Below are 23,356 nucleotides of genomic sequence, written 5' to 3'. Positions count from 1 at the left end.
GAAGTTGGGATATTTTTCTTATGATTATTTCTTTCTTTTCTTTTTGGCCATGCCATGCGGCATGTGGGATCTTTGCTTCCCCAACCAGGGATCGAATCTGTGCCCCCTGCAGTGGAAGCGTCAGAGTCTTAACCACTGGACCACCAGGGAAGTCCCTCATTTATTTCTTAACACACCTTCTAGCTTGTGTTATATACTGCACATTAAATTATGAAACATCTTTTTACTGACCACTTGCTCTTTAAGAATTATTATGTGTACCATGTAAATAGTATAAACTTTCTAACAGGCTACATCCCAGACCTTCTAGGTAAACTATGTTTTAAATCTCATAACAACCTTGTGAGGTAGGTGTTCCACTCCATATTTATTTATTTATTTATTTTTTGCGGTACGCAGGACTCTCACTGTTGTGGCCTCTCACGTTGCTGAGCACAGGCTCCGGACTCGCAGGCTCAGTGGCCATGGCTCACGAGCCCAGCTGTCCGTGGCATGTGGCACCTTTCTGGACCGGGGCACGAATCCGTGTCCCCTGAATCGGCAGGCGGACTCTCAACCACTGCACCACCAGGGAAGCCCTCCACTCCATTTTTTTAAATTTATTTATTTATTTGGCCGCACTGCACAGCTTGTGAGATCTTAGCTCCCTGACCAGGGTAAATCCCTGGTTTTAACCCAGGCCCTTGGCAGTGAGAGCGAGGAGTTGTAACCACTGGACTGCCAGGGAATTCCCTCCACCCCATTTTTAAAAGGAGGAATCAGGTTTAGAGAGTTTAGGTAACTTGGTCAAGATCAAACAACTAGTAAATAGGAGAATGAGAATTCAAATTTGTATTAGTCTAATTAAAAGCTAGCTTTCCATTTCTAGTAGTTAAACTAGGAGCAAACTATAGATAAAGAACATACATATATTGTTGCTGATGCCTGTCTTCTGAGATCTGGTAGGGAAGAAGGTGAAAGATCCCCAACCAAAGAGAAATTATGAGTTACAATTTTTCATCATTCTCCAGAATATAGGCTACTTTGAAAAAGGATAAGGGTACATGAAATAATTTCAACAGCCTAGGGATACCAGCAAAGAAACTGGGTCCTCCAGAAAACTGTGTCTAGTCAGAGAGGGAACAGCATGACCTTAACCATGTGTCAGATGTTACAACAGCACCAGCACAGACTAGTGATATGAATTTTTTCCAAGCTGTTTAAGAGAGAAATCCATTAAGACTTCTATCTTATGAAGCCAGCCAAGTCCTGGTTTTTATGAAAATTAGCAAAACATTCAAGGTCCAGGCTATCCAAGAACATGGAGGACCACCAGATATCCAGGATCTGAACAACTTAACTACATCAAAAATGACCAGACATTCAAAGGCTGGTTTGTTAAGGCATAGTAATCCACCTTATAAATTGTATAGCTAGAAGCCAACTTACACTTTAATTTCAAAAATAAGAGCAGCACCTAAATTCAGAATGATGTATCATAATGAAATTGCATCAGCCAGCATTGTGTCTAAGTCCTACACATTTCATATATTTTAGGGAACAACCTAGTGATTAAAGGGGAAAAAATCTCATTACAATACCACATTTGTTTAATGGGGTCCTTACCAAAGACCAGGGCTCATTTCCAAGTCACATTAATTTTCAAACACATATTTTTTAGAGACTGGAAAAAAAGAGTGAATAAACAAGATAGAAATATTATTTTACTCTTAAATTTAAAAGCCTGGATATAAGCAAGTGAGGGCTGGTATGCTGGCATCATGAGGTTATCAGGATATTCCGTTGTGTGATTACACCACAGTTTATTTATTCATTCTCCTATTATAAATATTTGGGCTGTTTCCAGTTAGGAGTTACTATGAATAATGTTACTGAACATTCTTTTACATATGTACTAGTGCAGCTATTAAAGTTTCTCTAGGCCAGTGGTTCTCACCTGGGAAATGTTGATGGTCACAGTGATTGGTGAGTACAACTGGCATTCAGAGGGTTAGGGCCAGATGTTAAATATCCTATACTGTTTGGTACTACCCAGTACAAATAAAAATCATTCCCCCACGAAATGTTAATAACATCTTCTCCTTTGACAAATACTAGTCTTGGGTATATACAAAGGAGAATTTATGGATCATATGATATGCGCATGTTCAACTTTACAACTAGTTGAACAAATTTACACTCCCACGAGTGGTTTGTTGCTTGACATCCTTTACAACACTTGGCATTCGTAGGCTTTTTAATTTTTGCCAGTCAAGTGGGTATATAATGGTTCCTTCTTTAATTGCTTGTGTCCTCTTGAAGTTCCCAAGGAAGGATCCCTAAATGCTGCTGCTGCTGAAGCTATCCTTACTGCAGATGAAGTGGAGCACATTTTCTATGAGTCCCCCGATCAATAGAACATCACTCAAGAGAAGCTATCAGAGATGATAATGATGCCTTAAATGAACAGGTTCAATATTCTAAGATGAAAATGGCAAAGAATAAGATGAGTAAAATGAATAAGGAAGAGGAGAAGGAAAAGCAGATTCTTCAAAGGACGCATTCAAGAAAATTAAGATACAATCCACATCTTCAAAGGAAATGTTTGTAAATCATATATCTGATAAGGGACTTGTATCTAGAACATACAAAATATATAAAGACCTCAGGACTCAATAATCAAGAGACAACTCAATTTAAAAGTAGGCAAAGGAAAAAGAAAAAAATTAAATAAGTATATAAAAAATAAAAATAGGCAAAGGATCTGAATTGACATTCCTTCAAAGAAGATATAAAAATGGCCAATAAGTACAATGAAAAGAAGCTAAAAATCATTAGTCATTACAGAAATACAAATCAATACCACAATGAGATATCACTTCACATCCACTAAGATAAACTAAGGTAAACAAAGACAGACAATAGCAAATGTTGGCAAGGTTGCGGAAAAATTGAAACTCTTGTACGTTGCTGGTGGGAATATAAAATAACACAACACTCTGGAATACAGTTTGACAGTTCCTCAAAAAGTTAAACATAGAATTGCCATATAAGCCAGCAATTTCAGTCCTAGGTATCTATACTAGAGGTTTGAAAACATATGTCCACATAAAATCTCATACACTATCATCATAGCAGCCTTATTCATAGTAGCAAAAGGTGAACACAACCCAAATGTCCATCAGTTGACGAACTGATGCACATAATGTGGTATATCCATAAAATGAAATATTATTCAGCAAACAAAAAAATAAATGAAGTATGCTACAACATGGATGAAACTTGAAACCATTATGCTAAATGAAAGTACTCAGACACAATGTATGTTTCCATTCATATGAAATGTCTAGAATAGGCAAATCCATAGTGACAGAAAGTAGATAACTGGTTCCCGGTGGCTGGGGCAGGGAGTTGGAATTGGGGGTAGCTGCTAATATGTATAGAGTTCCTTTATGGCATGATAGAATGTTCTAAAATTAGATTGTGGCCATGGATGTACAACTCTTTGAGTATATGAAAAGCAATCAAATTCTCCAGTTTCAATGAATGAATTGTGCGTTTTGTGAATTATATTCCAATAAAGCTGTTATTTTAAACATCTTTAGATAAATAGCCTACTGAGAACCAACTTTCTGACCCAGCTCTATTTCATGTAAGGAAACCCAGCATAAACACTGGTGTTGGGATTTCCAAAATGTCATCAAATTGTAGCCACACATCTCAACAAACAGAAATTATTGAGAGGAGGAATGTAAACATTGAAGCATGCTAGATACATGATGTTAGGATGACCAATGAAGACAAATGGGAATAAATTAATCTGTAGAATACTGAGAGTTTACAGTCAGTCCCTCTTCATCTAATAATCAGAGAAGCAGAGACCTAATAAATTGAAAATGATCAAATCCGGGACTTCCCCCGTGGCTCAGTGGTTAAGACTCCGTGCTCCCAATGCAGGGGGCCAGGGTTTGATCCCTGGTCAGGGAACTAGATCCCATATGCATGCCGCAACTAAGAGTTCACATGCCTCAACTAAGGAGCCTTTGAGCTGCAACTAACAGCTGGCACAACCAAATAAATATTTTTTTAAAAGAAAATGATCAAATCCATATTTTAAAATCCAACTCTCTTACAGATATATAATATTGAGACTCAGAAGAAAAGCTAACACACTGAGATATTTATGGAAAATAGTAGGATTTGAATGAACAGAAGAGAAGGGAGGACAGCAGCAATCATTTATCGTGCATCTAATATGTGCTCAGGATAAGCAAAGGAATGCAGACAAATATGAACATTTGTTTGAGATATTGAGGGGCAAAAGGATTCTGGAACCATTGTTATGGTGAGCCTGTGTTAGAGACTTCTGTTTAAGTACATTCGACAAGTAAATCAAAACAGATTTGCCATCTGATAGAAAGGTAACATAGGAACATCCTTGATTCCAATGAGGTAGGGAGTATTATAAGCTGTGCAGATACATCCTTGTATATAGAGGCAATTTAGTTAATAAAATCATCAAAGGCAGCATTAAAAGGGAAAGATGTTGGTAAAGCATTATGCTGGAGGCTGTAGTGCTCTGGTTGCCAGGCAGCCACCCTGAGGCCCCCTTTTGTTACCGTGGTGATGTTTGGAGAGCTTACCTAAATACTGTTTGAGATAGCATCTGAAATCTCCACATCCTTTTAGCACCAACTAGTCATAACACTTGTTTTTTCTCCTCCCCCACATCTCTACTCATATTGTTATAATCTTATGAATTTGATGAACCTACAAGTGTACCTCCAATGCCCAATGCACATGGCCAGGGAATGATGCTGATTTGTCTACCCAAGGCAAATAAATGAAAGAATAGTTAAATGAATGAGAAGACGAACCAAGATTATTCAAATAAAAATAACCAAAACAAGATTATTCAATAAAAAACTGATATATCAGGGGGAATAATCCAGGATCTGTGCAACCTTATGTCGTGGAAAGGACATTGGCTTAATAAGCAGGAGTCTTGGCTAATAGTTCTGATGCTTTGTCACTTACCACTGTGTGATCTTGGTCACAAGAGTCCTGTTTTCTGGGCCTCAGTTCCTTCACTGTAGTAAAAGAGGGTTGAATTATAGCAGTCATTTTAAAAAATTTTCTGGTCACAATCTATAGAAAGAAAAACATTTTACATCATGATGTAGTATACACATATACATACCAACAAATCTAAAATAAAAATTGTATGAAGCAATCTTTACCATTACTATGTGTGAGGTACTCTGACATTTTCTGTTCTAAACTTTTTCATATTTTTAGTTGCTGGTTGTAACCCAATAAATTGACTTCATGACCTCATTATTGCCTCACCACCCACAGTATGAAGAACACTGAACTAGTTAGTGGGTATATAATGGCTCCCTGTAGTTCTAGCATTCTATGATCTTATGTTATGCCTGTATCTTCTTTTTAGAATAATAATAACAATTGCTAGCATTTACTGAATTCTTAGTATGTGCCAAACACAGTTTTAAGCACTTTATGTATATGAACTAACTTAATTTTTCAACTACTGTGAATACTTTCATTAGTCCAATTTTAAAGATGAGGAAAATCGATGTGGCAGATAATCTGCACCAAATTTAATGGACTATCAAAATAAATTTCATGTTGTATTTGAAGTGTTTTGAATATCTCAGAACATCACCGTTTCATGAAATAAAAGTAGTGTAGTGCCTGCTTTTACTATTTTCTCTGGAGGGCACTATAACAAATTGTCCAGATCTCAAGGGAGAGAAAAAAAATCAATAACCTAAATGATACCTATTATTGGCTCTAAAAGTCATTTCTCTTACTTATTCTATTATTGTATAATTAATCCCAAAACGGGTGCTTATAATGCCTTCAGAGAACATTCATACATAGGTGTGATAACTATTCAAGTAGACACCTTAATTCTCAGGCAGATGCACTATCAGCAGATTGTCAGTAGAACAATACAAAAGACTTCAACTGTGTTCTCATAATTAGTGTATATCTTTATTGTGTGTGGTATTGTAAAAACAAACATGGGTGCTATTTCTTCCCAATTCCAGTGATTATTCAACTACTGAGCACCATTGCCAAGATTCATCTTTTATGAATTAGATATAGTCAGAATATGATGATACAATAGTATTATGTATAAATTCCACTGAGTATATAGTTTAGGGGGTGCTGATGGCACGGATTTGAAAGATTTAAAACCAGTTCTTCTTGGATAAACAACAGAGATAGCTGATATTTAATGACTCCTGCAGTAAATCCAATAAAAACCCATAATTTCATTTATTCATTCAACAATTACTATTGAGCACCTGCTATCTGCTAGAATACGGATTTTTGCATTGGAGATGCAGCAGCGAACATAACAAAGTACCTACATTCGGGGAGCTTACTTATTTTGTGTTTTGTAAGTTTGGATTTTTGTGTATTATATTCGTTTAGAGAGGCACACATATATATTCCCTTTTGTGGAGAGGCAGTGGGAATTACATGCTTCATTTATTTAAAATATTTGAATGCCTTTTACTTATAGTAATAGTGAAAGAACTACAGGAAACAATAAAGAAAAAATCAATTTCTACTCTCAAAAGGCTTGCAGTCTAGCTAAATTAGTGGCTCCTAACAAGGGGTGATTTTGCCCCCCAGGGGACATCTGTAGATGTCTAGAGATATTTTTGGTTGTTACAACTGGGAGGGAAGAGTAGTGCTACAGGTATCTAGTGGGTAGCAGCCAGGAATGTTTCTAAACATCCTCCAGTGCACAAGACATTCTCACAACAAATAATTTTCTGACCCTAAATGTCAACAGTGTCCAGGTTGAGAAACCGTAAGTTAGGGAGATGAGCTACATACATTAGAAGTTTTGTTTTTAATTACAAGGTATTAGATGATAAATGTTAAATGAGTGATACATACAAGGTGATACAGATAAGAGAAAGATCATTCTGGAATAAATTGATTATGGGAGGCTTCATGAAGGAAGTGGGGCTCAAGCTGAAGTGTTAGGTCACTCTTCTGCTCAAAACAGAGGAAAGCCTACAGGGCCCTTCTACCTCTCTGACTTTATCTCCTACCACTCTTCCTCTCACCTCTTCACTCCAGTCAACTGGCTTTTTGCATTTCCTTTAAAATATCAAGGGCTTCCCTGGTGGTGCAGTGGTTGAGAGTCCGCCTGCCGATGTAGGGGACACGGGTTCGTGCCCCGGTCCGGGAAGATCCCACAGGCCGCGGGGCGGCTAGGCCCGTGAGCCATGGCCACTGAGCCTGCGTGTCCGGAGCCTGTGCTCTGCAACGGGAGAGGCCACAACAGTGAGAGTCCCTCCTACCGCAAAAAAAAAAAAAAAAAATCAAGCCATGCTTCTGTCTCACGGAATCTATTCTTGCTGTTCCCACTGATTTAAGTGTCCTTTCCCAAGAAGTCCACACACTCCCTCACTTCCTGCAGATCTCTGCTCTATTCAATCTCTTAATAGAGAACTCTTCCCTAATCATATTGTATATAAAATATTAACTCCTGCCCCCTCCCCTCCCTTTCCCCTGAACACGTTTTTTCGTCTCCAAAGCAAGAGTGTACCAGGTCTAGAGCAGACACTCAAGAAATATATGTAGAATTAGTGAATTAGTTAAATATTAATAATGGCAGTGAGAAGAAGCTTGAGTAAAGGAGCCTGACTACTGTTACCCATAATGGCCTAGAACAGTGACTGCCTCATGGTAGGGACTTCATAAATAGTGAATCATGAATGATGAAATAGACAGCCAAGAGAGATTAATATAATCAAAACATGCCTGTTTCTATCTTTGAAAAGTATTCTTAGGACAATTACTATGTTATGTGTATACTGGCACATCTGAGTACATGGAATAAATGTTTTATTTTAAATTCTGACTATTCTTATCAGCTTTTTCACATTACATTCATTCCGTATACAATCCTTGTAGTTTAGAAATGCAGCTTCTGAAATTCTATATCCTACCCGTATGTTAAGCCAGGTATTGTATAAAACATAAGTATATTTTAAGAAGTGTAATCTAAAGGCAGCTCTCCACCAAGCCAGTTCTATAATTTTCTGGCTTCATTTGCACTTAATCACGAATTCACCCACCCTGCACTCAGTGAGCCACTACAATTATGCAAGTGCTAATAACAATAACAACTAATGTTTATGGAGGACTTTTTGTGCTAAGAACTGTCCTGAAGGCTGTGCATACATTATCTAGTTTTGTTCATATTACAGGAGACCCATATTATCACATTCACGTATATCAAACTCTAATTTACCTTCTGTGGCTGGCCCAAGGCCAAAAGCCTGGAACTCCTGAGCTACGACTACTTGCCTCCCACATCCAGCCGCGTTCTGTTTTCTTGCCTTCCTGAACCCTCCTTTCCAGAAGAGCCACGAGGGCTCCTCCCCATCCCTCTTGCTACTTTGTTTTGGAAACCATGGTGACCAACACTTTTCCCGCTTCTCCTATCCTGGCAAATGGGCGGGCACTAGGTTAGATGACCCGGTAGTAACCCCGGGAGTGACTGACTAGTAACAGTGCATGGGAGACGGAAACGCGCTGAGCGAGGGGCGGAGCCAGAGAGCTGACGCACGCCCTCGTAAAGGCTTCGTAGCTTCTCGACTGGGCGGAGCTTTGTTAGTCAGCAGGGGCAGAGCAGCGACTGTCGCGCAAGCGCGCGCTTTCTTATTCTCTCAGCCTCTGACGGGAAAAGTTAGCTTTTGGGAGCGAAGAGGGTACGCAGTCACCCCACAATGTCTGGTGAGTTAGGTCAGCCACAGGAAGGCCCGTCACATGCTGGGCTCGATCTGCTGAACCCTGAGGGAAATGAGGCTGGGGTCCAGAGAGGTGTGATCCGAAGGTTCCGTGCCCCAAGGTGCAGGTCCTGGATCCAAAAGGTTCTTGAGCAGATAACAGACTCACCTCGTCAGTGGATCACCCCGTCGGAGGTGGTGCCTGTCGCTGTTTTGGCCGTCCAGAGATACCTGTTAGAGGGTGAGCCACGCGACGTGGAACCTAAACCTCCGCTTTATTGCTATGATGTGACGATATCGGACGGGGTGTTCCGTGAGAAGTGCTACCTGGACCCCAGCCTGAATTTTCTCGTATATAAAAATATTCTCAAAGTTGGCATAGAAGTGGAAATTTCCAGAGTCTCGTGTATTTACAACGAGAAAAGATTAGGCCAGGGGATCCTGTGCATAGATATGGTCCACTGTGGGGAGTCCTTGGACTCCATTTCTTTAGAAATTCCCTTCAGAAATAGAGCGCACCGGGAAATCCCAGAGAGGCCGTTAAGAGGCGGAAAGAGCCATTACCTGGCCCTGTGGAATAACGAAGATCCATATGGAGATATCTGGTTAAGCAACAAGCAACCTGAGGAGCACGATTTTAACAGTAAGTAATTGGAGGGAACGACGGAGGGGTTAAAGTTTTCGGGAGCTTGCTTTAGTGGAAAAGGAGAAGGTGCTTTGGTATTGTTAATTATAAGCCGGGAGTGGTGAGAGACAAGCTTTGATGGGTGATGGCGTTCCAGCTCGCGTTTTGCTTTGATTGTAAAAGTGGCCATTCAGGAAGTGTCCGAATACATCTTAAATTTAACCTGACGAACGTAGTGATATTTCAGTCAGTGTTCCTCATGTGTTCGTTATACGTTTGACTACAGTGGAATTCATCTTAGTTTTAGTCCCATTCCAGTCATGGAAGTAGTACTTTCTGTGTTGGTTGGAAAGTGTATAGATTTGAATTCGGCGTAAAGGTTGTAAATATTTGTGGTTTTGCCTATTTTAACTTTCATTCACAAAAGGATGTTCCAGGGGCTTCCGTGGTGGCGCAGTGGTTGAGAGTCCGCCTGCCGATACAGAGGATACGGGTTTGTGCCCCGGTCCGGGAAGATCCCACATGCCGCGGAGCGGCTGGGCCCGTGAGCCATGGCCGCTGAGCCTGCGCGTCCGGAGCCTGTGCTCCACAACGGGAGAGGCCACAGCGCTGAGAGGCCCGCGTACCACAAAAAAAAAAAAAAAAGGATGTTCTGTGATTTATTCCTTAATAATTCACATTTAATGAAACGCCATTTTCTATACCTTTGAGTGTGGCAGTTATGTAAATGTTGCTTTTTGAATGTGTGATTTTGTGGGAAAGCTTGGAATTCTCATTTTTATGTTTCTTATTACTTACCACGAACAATACTAACCTGAGAAGTTCAGTTCTTCTGTTTCAGAAGTAGGAAATTAACCTGATAATGCTAGCTCGTCCATCATCAGCAAATGCTCTAAAATATATTTTTATCTGTAAGAGATGGAATAAGGGGAATGATAGTACTATAGGCATGTGCGTGTATGGAATGGGGAAGAAAGTGCAAAAAATATAAGGCGAAAGTAGTGGAGAGAGAAAGATAATTTTTTACATTTACTGCTTTTCAGGGTTTCTTTTAAACATTGCAGTGATAATGCTAGATCGCAGATAATCTTATTATGACGTGAACAGCAACAAACTTGAAAGTGAAAAGATATCTGGGATGAAAATATGCAATTAAAGTAATATCCAGTTATAAGGAAAAGAAGATGGCTGTAGAAATGCCTAGCTAAGGATGATTAAATAACTTAAACTTTAAAAACAAGATATTAACTTCAGGGATGAAATAATGGAATGATTTTTTATCTCAAGCATGGAATAAGGCAGTAGTGCATTAGTACTCTGTTGATCATTTTTATTTTTAGAATTGAATGTACAAATGAAAAATTCATGCTGTAGAAGAATTGAGGGGAACAATAATTTGTAAAAATATATTTCACTTTTCTGATTGTGAAAGTAATATCTATTCATTATTGAAACCATATTTTTATTACAAAAGGCAACGTCCATGTGCTAAAATACCCGAACTTTATATTTAAAAGTATATTGTGGGCTTCCCTGATGGCGCAGTGGTTGAGAGTCCACCTGCCGATGTAGGGGACACGAGTTCGTGCCCCGGTCCGGGAAGATCCCACATGCCACGGAGCGGCTGGGCCCCTGAGCCATGGCAGCTGAGCCTGCGCGTCCAGAGCCTGTGCTCCGCAATGGGAGAGGCCATAACAGTGAGAGGCCCGCGTACTGCAAAAAAAAAAAAAAAAAAAAAAGTATATTGTATTAAAAGTGTAAGACCCAAGTACAGTAAAGTCTTGATGACAAAATATAGAAGTGGGTATATTGGTGTTCTTTTCAGGTTTGCTGTATGTTTGAAATTTTTAATAATAAAATGTTTGGGTGGAGTAAGAAACCCTTTTTGCCTCCTGGTATGCCTTCAACTTTCCTCTTAAAATGGGGAAAAATGAATTATATTACATTGCATGATTTGTTATTTCCACTTCTCTCAAACATCTTTAACGTACATCTTTTTATACACTTTTCCATAGTATGGATGTACCATGATTTATATAACCATGCCCACGTTAATGGGTAATTTATAATTTTAGGCAGTGATTGGTTTTCCAGTTTTAGATCCAGTGCTGAGCATCATTAGGATATACCTGTATTTGTTCACTATGTGCAAGTATTTCTGTTGAATGGTTGGCTTCCTAGAACTGAAATTTCTGGGTTAAAGAGTATTTGAGTTTTTTAATTAAATGGATATTGACAAAGCAGCTTCTTAAAAGGTTATGCTAATTCACATTACCACTAACATATATACGACAGTGCCCATTTCCCTGTACTATTTTTAATTATATCTTTTGACTTTTTCTAATTAATTTGTAGGATTTCTTTGCTAATGGGTATTAAGTTTTGTCTGCCGTATTTTGCAAATTATTTGCTCCCACTCCGTTCCTCTTAGTTTTGTGGTGCGATTTTCTAATAGGTGTAGTGTGTACACAGTAAAATAGAAGTCTTTAAAATACAGCTATCTATATATATCTGTGTAACCACCCTCCTAGATCAAGATATAGAGCATTTCAAGAACCCCAAAAGGCTCCCTTTCCTCGTTCAAGACCCTATTCTAAAGGTACCAATACGATCTCAGAGGCAGCGGTTTAAAAGGGAAGTTAGGGGAGTTCCCTGGCGGTCTGAGTTAGGACTCTGTGCTTCCAGTGCCGGCAGCCAGGGTTCTATCCTTAGTGAGGGAACTAAGATCCCGTAAGCTGAGGGCGCGGCCAAAAAAATAAAATAAAAAGGAAGTTAGACTGTGCCACTCTCCTGCCTAAATCCTTCCAATAGCTCCGCACTGCAAGAAAATCTAGACCTCCTACCTGGGTCCATGTGGCCGTACGGCGGTCGGCAAACTGTCTGTAAAAAGCCGGATAGTAAATCTTTTGTCTTTGCAAGACCTATGGTCTCTGCTGTAACTATTAAACTTTGCCATTGTTTATGGAAAGCAGCCACAGAAAATATGTAATTGCATGGGTTTGGTTGTGTTAAAACTGGAACTTTGAGCTTCCCTGGTGGCGCACTGGTTGAGAATCTGCCTGCCAATGCAGGGGACACAGGTTCAAGCCCCGGTCTGGGAAGATCCCACATGCCATGGAGCAACTAGACCTGTGAGCCACAGTTACTGAGCCTGCACGTCTGGAGCCTGTGCTCCGCAACAAAAGAGGCTGCGATAGTGAGAGGTCCACGCACCGCGATGAAGAGTGGCCTCCGCTTGTCGCAACTAGAGAAAGCCCTCGCACAGAAACGAAGACCCAACACAGCCAAAAGTAAATAACTAAATTTTTAAAAAGATGAACATTTTAAAAAAACACCTTTAAAAAAAGACTTTTAGCTTTACTAATTAAAAAGTCTGTATTGGGGAGATGTTTCTACTTTATTTTTGCTGTCCTCTTTAATTCTTTTTACTTCCTTTGTTCTTTTTTTTGGCGGGGGGCGGGGGTTCTACCTTCTTGAGTCCAATGCTTGGTTCATTTATTTCCTTGTTTGTTTCTTCCAAAAGCTTTAACAGTTCTGAAATTTCCCAAGAGTACTGCTTTGGCTGTATCCCCCAGGTTTTGAAGTATAGAAATTTCATTATTACTCCTTACTCATATTTTCTGATTTTAAATTTGAGTTCCCCTTTACCCCCAAAAGTTTAGATTAGACATGAAGTTTCTTATATGAAGTTTTTAAATTAAAATATTCCAGGGCTTCCCTGGTGGCGCAGTGGTTGAGAATCCGCCTGACGATGCAGGGGATACGGGTTCGTGCCCCGGTCCGGGAAGATCCCACGTGCCGCGGAGCGGCTGGGCCCGTGAGCCATGGCCGCTGAGCCTGCGCATCCGGAGCCTGTGCCCCGCAAAGGGAGAGGCCACAACAGTGAGAGGCCCGCATACCACAAAAAAACCACAAAAAAATAAAAATAAAATAAAAAAAATAAAATATTCCATATCCTTATTTTAAAATCTGTTTTATTTGCCCATTTCTTTGAGAGGAATATTGGCTTCTCTTTATGATGGTGGTTTTGTTCATTTCTCAACATCTAAGTTTTTGATTTAGATGTTGCTGTAATGTGTAAAGATTCATAACTTATTAATATCTTGGTGGATTTTACTCTATCAATATAGAATTTATCTCTTAGTCCCCCTTTTTTTTTTGGCCGCACTGTACCACATGGTGCATCTTAGTTCCACCACCAGGAATGGAACTCGTGCCCCCTGCCATGGAAGCCCAGAGTTTTAACCACTGGACCACCAGGGAAGTCCCCTTTAGTCCCTTTTTGCCTCGAATTATATTTTGTATATTTTGATAGTACTGTTTACCACTTCCACTGTCTTTTAGTTAGCATTTAGGGCAATGATTTTCAAACATGACTGGGCATCCATATCACCTCAAAAGTGTTTTAAAATTCAGATTGCTGCACCCCATCACCAGTTTCTGATTCAGTACATCTGCCCTAGAGTTTGCATTTCTAACACATTGATGCTGCTGGTGCAAAGGCCACACTTTGATAACCACTAGCCTAGTGTATGTATCTTTGTTCATCACTTTATTTCCATTTTGTTTTAGGTTTCTTTCTATAGCCCAGATTGCTTTTTGACCCAAACCAATTCTTTTTCTTTCAAGAGATGAATTTAATCCAATTAAATTTAATGTAATTAATGATTGTACCTGTTCTTGCTGTCCTACTTTGTTTACTATATGCCATGCTTTTTTTTGTTTTGTTTTGTTTTGTTTGTTTTTTTTTTTCAGTATGCAGGCCTCTCACTGTTGTGGCCTCTCCGGTTGCGGAGCACAGGCTCTGGACGCGCAGGTTCAGGGGCCTCACGGGCCCAGCCACTCCGCGGCATGTGGGATCTTCCCAGACCAGGGCACAAACCCGTGTCCCCTGCATTGGCAGGAGGACTCTCAACCACTGCGCCACCAGGGAAGCCCCCATGCTTTATTTTTTTTTAATATTTTTTTTTGCTTTCACAGGATTAATTTTTTTTTCTTCTAGTGCTTTAGAAGTAATATATTATATTTTTATTCTCTTTAGTGTTTTAACAATCATTTGAAATTACATTTTATGTCAATCTCCAGAATTATTTAGAATTTATAATATTCTCCTCCTGATCAAGACAAGAGGTTTAGGACTCTACTTGATCATGATGTAACTTGGCATACTGCTACATTGGATTTGAAAGTATTTGATTTAGGATTTTTGCCATTGTAAATGTTTTGGGTTTATAGTTTTCTCTTTTATACTATTTCTGTCATAATTTTTCAGGATTTATCTAAGTTTATAAAATGAATTGGTATAATTTCTATATTTTATTGTGCTCTAGAACAACTTATAGTTAAGAGAAAGCTATTCTTTGAAAATTATTAAAATGAAAATTGTTAAAAACCATATAAACCTCGTGCAATTTTGGGAGGTCATTATTTGTGAACTTTTTCATTTTCTTGCATGGTTATTGACCTGTTCCAGTGTTCTTCTGTTCCTTAGGGCAACAATATTGGTAATTCATATTTTTCTAGAAGATTATCTATTTCACTGATATTTTCACATTTAGTGATATATAATTATATATAGTAATCTTTAAGATGATTTTCTCTATGTTTATAGTTGATCACATTCCAAACATTATTTTTTGTTTGCTTTCTTCATGATTGCACTTATTAAAGTTTTACCTTTTTATTAATTTTTCCAGGGAATTGGATTTGTCAGTTATACTGTTTTGTAATTCATTAGTTTCAGTTTTTAATCTTTATTCCTTTCTATATTCCTTAGATTTATTCTTTTGCAGTGGTTTTCACTGTACGGTCCAAGGACCCCTAGGTGTTTCCCCAAGATCTTTTCAGGGGATTCACAATGTTAAAAGTATTTTCATAATAATAATATTAAGGCTTTATTTATCTTTTTTTACTCTCATTTTCTCAGAAGTATAGAGTGGAGTTTTCCAGAGGGTATATGTCATGTGACATTGGAACAGACTGAATAAATGCTAAAGAAAATATGATTTATCCAGTTGTCTTCTACTAAGATAGACACTGAAGAGATTTGCAAAAATGTAAAACAATGCCACTCTTCCCACTACATTTTTGGTTTTGGAAAATATAGTCATTTTTCAAAAATATGCCTTTTTATTATACTTTAACAAGTTTATTGTTGTTTTAAAGGAATTAATGAATATTTTAATTTCTTAGTTTTACTTTATAATATGGTAAATATGATAAATATTACTCACATAAACAAAAGCTTTTTGAGGTCTTCAGTAATTTTTAAGACTGTGAAGGGGTTCTGGGACCACAAAATTTGAGAAACACTATTGTATTGCTTACAAACTTTTTATATTGAATATGTAGTTTATTATTATTTTCATTCTTTCTTTTGGTAATGAACCCACTTATTTCTATGAATTTACACAGATTCCTCATTGTCTATGTATAACCTGTAATTTTTTTTTAGATTTCAGAGATATGTATATTCTATGAAGTTAATGAGGTTTTTTTTGTTTTTGTTTTTGGTTTTGGTTTTTACCCAGTCTGGGAAAATGTTAACCAGGCACATGTCTGATCATGGCTAACTGTCTGGACTCAATTGTAGCAGAAACAGTGGCTCTTACAACTGTGGTTTTATAAAACCATGTAGCTCTTGAATTCATTCCGCCTGGTAAAGGAGGTGTATGTGCCTTCATTGATGAAGAGTGTTCCACATACCTTCTAGATAATTCAGAGGTGATCTACAATTTGTTTGAGCATATTTAAGAGGAAATCACTTAATTATATCACATCAAATATTAGGATCTGTGATCCTGGGCTAGTAATGTATTGGGAGAATCTGGAGGGAAATTTACACAAGATATCCTAATACTGAAAATAGTTGGGGGGGGCAGTGTTAATGGTACAGTTGTAGTTATAAAAGGCCATTTAAACTCTTATTGAAAAGAAATTACAAGAATGGTTTTCATGCCAAAGTTGAGTAGGTGATACATTATATAAATAAAAATGGAAGTGGAGGATGCCTTAGAGAAATAAATATTGGAAAAAATACAAATTCACATTTTAAAAGTTGGGACTGTGGGCTATGAGAGAGCAAAATGTGGAGAAAATTGCAGATGGAACCCCTCTTAACCAAGGAAGAATAAAATTAGAAATACAAGTTAATCTTTTAAAGATGGTGAATAGCTTTTAAGCAGTTTTGGCACTTGCTAGCAGGTTTGGAGATTAAAACATTTCAAAGTAAATTATATGGCATATGAAGAGGTAATATGTGCTATGTAGAAAAATAAAATGGGATGGAAGATAAGTAAGGGGATCAATTTTCTATAGGGTGGTTAGGGCTAACATCACTGAGAAAGTGACCTTTGAGCAAAACTTGAAGAAGAGAAAGTCACTTGGGTATCTAAAAGGAAATCACTTGGGTATCTAAGAGGAAGACATTCCAGACCCAGGGAACAAGTGCAAAGGCTCTGTTACAGGACCATGTCTGGAATGTTTGGGAAAGTTCAAACTTATACATATGAGACTAAGGTGAGGGCAGTAAAGAAATATATCATAAAATAATTCTATAAGTTAAATATATAAGTGCCATGGAAAATATTCCATGGTATTGAGTTTTTTCTTAAGGGAGGTAAGTTTCGATCCAAGTCTTCCAGGAAGTAATTACACAGTTTGATGAGGTAGAGGGCATTCCAGATGGAACATTCCATCTAGATGTGTTAGTTAACATAGGTGTTTACCTATATTCTAGTCACATAGTAAGTCATATATATATTTTAGCTATTATTATTAGGGATAATGTTTATTAGTAAGTTTTATATGTGAGAAGTATACAGACTCGTTTAGCTGGTGAGAAGGAGTTGCTTTGGGTATGATCTGGCTACCATTTTTAACCAATAAAATAGAATTTTGAAATTACCATGACATATTTAGTAGGATTTTTTTTTTCTTTTTTGTATTCTAGATACCAGAATAGTTTCCCTGTCTCACCTTGAAATGACCTGGTCTAACAGAAGGAGTTTTCCTGCATTGCTTGTGAGAATCTTGCATAAATCAAAACTGCGATACTATGGAAAACCCAATAAAAAGACGACTGAGCCATACCAGGTATAAGTAGTGATAAGATATTATATGTTAATTTAGCACTCATAAATTATAATTTACAGACCTGACGCTTTATTAGGATAATTTATGTTTAAGTAACATTTTAAAGTTCAACTTAATAATTTTAAAACTGAACAAATATATATTTCAAGGTATTTTTCTATGTAGTTTCTTATAGAAAAATAAGTTCTTTCTGTATTAGTGCCCTTTAGTTCCCTTGATTCAGCTGGTCTCCTCACAGCTTTTTTCTGTGTTCAACTTCTTCTTTACTGTGCTTTCTACACCAGCATATAAATATAGTCTAGTCTAGTCTTCCATTTTAAAAAAGGAAAAAAATCACCTTTGACATCAGAACTCCTGTATTCCCTCTGTCCTTGTCTTCAGGCAAGCTCCTTGAAGAAGTAGTCTACACTATATGTTTTCACTTTCTTGCCTCCCTTTTACTTCTCAACACAATTAGTTTGACTTTTTGCTTCAGCTGGTCACTCACCAGAGACCTTCTAATTGTCCAATCTATCTGACACTTTTCTGTTATCTTGACTCTCTATGCCATATGGTGCTGATTTCTGTCCTGTGTTTTTCTTTTTTTTTAACATCTTTATTTGAGTATAACTGTTTTACAATAGTGTGTTAGTTTCTCCTTTACAACAAAGTGAATCAGTTATACATATACATATGTTCCCATATCTCTTCCCTCTTGCGTCACCCTCCCTCCCACCCTCCCTATCCCACCCCTCTAGGTGGTCACAAAGCACAGAGGTGATCTCCCTGTGCTATGCGGCAGCTTCCCACTAGCTATCTTTCTTTAAGCTTAACATTTTACTGTATTTCCACATGTTATCAAGATTTATTTTAGGTGCTTTATTAAGCTTTTATAGTAAAAGTTATACATATTTACAGGGAATTTGGAAAATGTATAAAGATATATAAAGCTGATAAATAATATCAACCCAAATCTTACCACTCAGAGAGAACCACTGTTAATATTAAAGTGTATTTTTCCCCTTTTTTGTATGTGTATATCATATATATACACATATCTGTGATATCTTATGTATGTCATAGCACATCTATGCATATATGTATGCCTATCATATATTACATATAACTGTGGCATATATCATAGTAAATTATCTTACAAAATGGGAATCATATTGTACATAAAATTTTGTATCATTTAATATTTTCTTAAGTATTTTCTCATATTACTAAAAATTCTTCATTTATAACTTTTCATCATTACAGAGTCTCATATCATAAAATTATTCAGTGATTATCCTATAGTTTTGCTTCCTCATTCTTAAAATAAAATTTGAACACCCTGTAGATTAAAGTAACAAATATACATGTGCTTTTACTCTTTTTTTCCTAGACCTTTTTGGAAGTTGCTGACAGTTCAGGCACCGTGTCAGTGATTATGTGGAATGCCCTGTGTCCTGAGTGGTATAAAAGTTTGCACGTTGGTTTAGTTCTTCTGCTTCAAGATTATTCCATTAAAAAGAGTCACCCCTTCAGAATTCAGCCTCTCCCTGTGGATCCACAGATCAAACTAATTTCTACAATGGGTTAAGTATTCAATGAATTTGTTATTTTATCACTATTTTGTTTGTATAAATTTTCAAAGTACCATATCAGTCAAAAGCCCTTAAAAATTAATGAAGCTGTTAGAACCTGACAGACTTTAAATTCTTTTATCCATAAAAATTTTTGAGCGATCACTTAATAAATATATTTATTTATTATTGCATTTTTTAAGAAAAATCATCTGAGATATATATTGTTGATTAATGAATGAGTGCTGCTTGGGATGTATTTATTTTTCATTTTTTTGTATTAAAATATTAAATTAATGACTTGAATATAATTTTTTGTTACTATGAGGTGCTATTTGAAAAGGCTTTTGTCAAAATTTTATTTTGAAATAATTTCAAACTTACATAAAAATTGAAAGCATAGTGTGAAGAACTCCCATATACCTTTCACACAGATTCAACAATTGGTAACATTTACCTTTGCTTTATCATTCCTCCACTACATACATACACACACACACACACACACACACACACACACACATATGTATTTATCACCTCTGAACCATTTGACAGTAAGTGGCAGCCATCATACATACCCCTTTACCTCTAAACACTTCAGTAATATTTCACTCTATATTTCCTAGGAACAAGAACATTCTATTACATAATCACAGTATAGTTATCAAAATCAGGAAATTTAAAATTGATATAATACTATTATCTAACCTATGGTCAATATTCAAATGTTGCCAATTGCTACAATCTTGAAAGGGCTCTTCCTGATTAGTATTGAAATCACAGTATTGACATCTTGGCATCATCCTAAATATTTTGGGAGCATTAGAATTAATATAGTAAGTGATTGTTTTAAGATGTGGATATGATATTTTTTACATTTCCCTTTTTCACAATTGTAGGACACATCATTCAACAATTTTAAGCATTGTTTTTGGCTTGTCATAGTTTTATACTGGACCTTTATTTCTGTGTATTCTGAACTCCCTAGCTGACCCATTAAGCTTAATTATGTAAAGAATATTCAAATAATGTAGCCTTTGTTCACTGTTTACTGAAATATATATTTAGGAAAATCTCATATGATTCTCTATTAAAATCTTAAGCATTTGGTAGACATCAATCTTGCTGGATGAACAGGTCATTACTTAGATAGTTTGGTACAGCCAGTCCATAATCTCATTACTCTTTATTACAGGAGAAATTAAACTCATATTGCTATTGAGACTTAATTAAGAAAATGTAGTAAAATTTGGTGAGAGGCAGCTAATTCAAAATGTGTATTGTGTCTGCCAATTTATAAATTCTTTCCCACAACCAAGCATCTCTAGGTGACAAAATTGCTTTAGTAAAAATTGAGACATTATTTGTCAATAACAGATAAAGTAAGTAACTTTGTTGATGTCACATAATAAATCACTGGCATAGTGAAAATTGAAACCTAGTTTTCCTGATACCTAACCTAGTCTTTTTACTAAATACAGTGTTTTCTGGTATAAAGAAAATTAATTTCTATCACAGTTTTTATGTGTCTGTGGACAAATCTAGAAATGTTTCTGTACTAATAGCTGCTTCTAAACCTTAAAAACATATGGAAAGTGGGACAATAGACAGCATGGGACAAGTAGATAAACAGCCATTAGAACGTAGCAGTGAAACTGATTGAGCTGTATGCTATTTCTGCTACATAGAATTATAGGGCCAGATTTTCATAATGGAAACTCTCTTTTTAGGATATGAGAAGCTATTTACACTTTTAAGTGAATAATTGCAAGTATAGAAATCGTTTTTAAAGTGAGACCCTTGATGAGAATATATTGAAAACGTGCATTTTAGCCTTTACAACAGACTTACTTATTAGTGTTAGTATCAGTCTCTGTTATCCCATACCTTTTTGATAAATAATAGGACTTTTTTCCTCTTTATCAGGGGTCAGCAAACTATTTCTATAAAGAACCAGACAGTGAGTACTATAAGCTGTGCAGGCAGTATAGTCTTCTTCACAACTCAGCTCTGCCTTTATAGAGTGAAAGCAGCCAGAGATAATATGTAAATGAATCGGCTTGGCTGTGTTACAGTAAAACTCTATTTGCAAAACACAGGCAGCCATCTACAGGCCATAGTTTGCCAGGTCTGTGTGTATAAGTAGATGTCAATACTGGCTGTACATTAGTATCACTTGGGGAGCTTTAAAGAATCACGAGCACCCCACCCTCAGAGATTCTGAATTAATTACTCTGAGGAGGGGACCAAGACGTTGGTGTGTCTCTAAAACTCCTCAGGTGATTCTAATGTACAGCCAGGGTTGAAAACTATTGATATATGATCTTTTAAAACCTCAGTATGATTAATGATCTTTTGAAGGGAAAAAAAGTTCTGTAAACCATGCTAGGCACAAGGGACACAAAGGTAAGTAATATAGAATTCTACCCTTAAAATTAGTCTAACAGGGTAACATATGTAAAATGAACAAATTACAGTAAAATGAAAGACTGCTGACAGTAAACAGTAAGAAAAAAGAATGAATGGAAGAGGAGAGAAAATGAACAGAAATTGAGGAAAGAATGAATGGTCTAGAGAGTGGGAGAATGGGTTGAATTGGAGAAAGTATAAGTGAGGGTTAGGAATAATAGCAGGGTAGTTTAAATGTTATGAGAGGAAAAATGAGAAAGCGTATGTAGTTGGGGCCGGTTTGGTCAGTTTAGAAATAAAGATCTGTGATACCATCACTGCCTTCTAGGTGTTGATGTTGGAAGACAAATTATTGGGGTAATTTAGCTTAGTTTATTTTTTCATACTTACACATATAGTTCCAAGTTATGCAAACTAAGATGCAATTTTTTAAAAAACTAAATAAATGGGAGCTTATACAAATGAAAATTCTATTGCAAAAAAAAGGACATATTATTTGTTGGTAATGTATGGTTTGTATATTGCCATTTTGTATATCATTCTGTCCCCGTATACAAAATAGTATTCAGTTGGCATACACAAATAATAAACCTTTTAAAGTCTTGAGATTGTCAGACTGTATGGCATAATACATATTGAGATAATAGCATCAAGTGTTTTTGGTTTGGGGCAAAGGAGGTTTTTAATTGATTCAAAATCCTAGCATTTTAGAGCTGGAGGGGACCTTGAATATAACTGAGTAACTATGGCTATGAAAGTGCTTTGTAAAATGCAAACCATTTTCTAGGTGCAAGGTGTAATACAAACCTTCCTCACTCATATATGGAAAGGTAAAAGTGAATTTTGTAGTCACATGGATGGTAATAGGCAAAATAAGAAAGCAGTTATTTTCATCCTGGTTTAATCTTTGTTTGCTACATAGCAAATTCTTAGAAAAATATTACTGGCATTAAAGAAATAGAAAGCCCAGATAGTTCTATAACTGTTAAAGAAATTGAACCAGAGGTTTAAAATCATCTCACAAAGAAAATACCAGGCAGGTACCATTTTACAGGCAAATTCTAGCAAACATTCAAGGAATGTACCATTCCAAAACTATTCCAGAGAATAGAATAAGAGGGAATACTCTCTAACTCATTCTTTGCTACCAGTATAACTTTGATAATCAAAACCAAACAAGAATATTATGAATGAGGAAAATTAAAGGCTAGCTTCAGCTATGAACATATGTACAGATATTCAAAATTGAAGATTACCAAACTGAATTCAGTTATATGTGGAAAATGATCACACACTGTGACTAAGTTGCATTGTTATCCAGCAATGTGAAGTTGGTTTTACATATGAAAATCTATAAGTGTCACTCACCACACAGATTAAAGAAGGTCATCCTAATAGAGGCACAAAACACATTTGCTAAAATTTTACACACATTCATAAATTTTAAAAAGAAAATAGCGAGGGGCTTCCCTGGTGGCGCAGTGGTTGAGAATCCGCCTGCCGATGCAGGAGACACGGGTTCGTGCCCTGGTCCGGGAAGATCCCACATGCCGCGGAGCAACTAAGCCCGTGAGCCATGGCCGCTGAGCCTGCGCGTCCGGAGCCTGTGCTCCGCAACGGGAGAGGCCACAACAGTGAGAGGCCCGCATACAGCAAAAAAAAAAAAAAGAAAATAGCGAGAAAAGGAACCTTCCGTAACTGATAAAGGATGTTTGCAAAATCAAAGCATAACAACAAACAACTTTTTTTAAATTATTTTTTAAATTTTATTATTTTATGTTATTTATTTATTTATTTTGGCCGTGTTAGGTCTTCATTGCTGCATGCGTGCTTTTTCTCTGATTGCGGCTAGTGGGGGCTACTCTTCGTTGGGTGCGCAGGCTTCTCACCACGGTGGCTTCTCTTGTTGCAGAGCA

The 23,356-nt window shown here is 37.0% G+C and overlaps 1 protein-coding gene across 2 annotated transcripts in view; it reads left to right on the top strand.

The window, feature by feature from the left end:
• Nucleotides 1–8,645: 8,645 nt before the first annotated feature.
• RADX (RPA1 related single stranded DNA binding protein, X-linked) overlaps nt 8,646–23,356 on the top strand; it is a 67,610-nt gene continuing 52,899 nt past the window's right edge. Inside the window, exons 1-3 of one of the 2 annotated variants that reach the window (XM_059051362.2) lie at nt 8,646–9,405; nt 17,339–17,481; nt 18,851–19,043. In XM_059051362.2, coding sequence (XP_058907345.1) covers nt 8,763–9,405; nt 17,339–17,481; nt 18,851–19,043 — 979 coding nt within the window. In that variant the 5' untranslated portion in view covers nt 8,646–8,762. The remainder of the gene's footprint in view (nt 9,406–17,338; nt 17,482–18,850; nt 19,044–23,356) is intronic. The other variant, XM_067024020.1, reaches the window with a different exon arrangement.

This window comes from Kogia breviceps, chromosome X, assembly GCF_026419965.1.
Source record: "Kogia breviceps isolate mKogBre1 chromosome X, mKogBre1 haplotype 1, whole genome shotgun sequence".
Lineage (NCBI taxonomy): Eukaryota > Metazoa > Chordata > Mammalia > Artiodactyla > Physeteridae > Kogia > Kogia breviceps.
The sequence above is the reverse complement of the archived record's forward strand: the minus strand, read 5'-3'. Positions and strand labels throughout refer to the sequence as shown.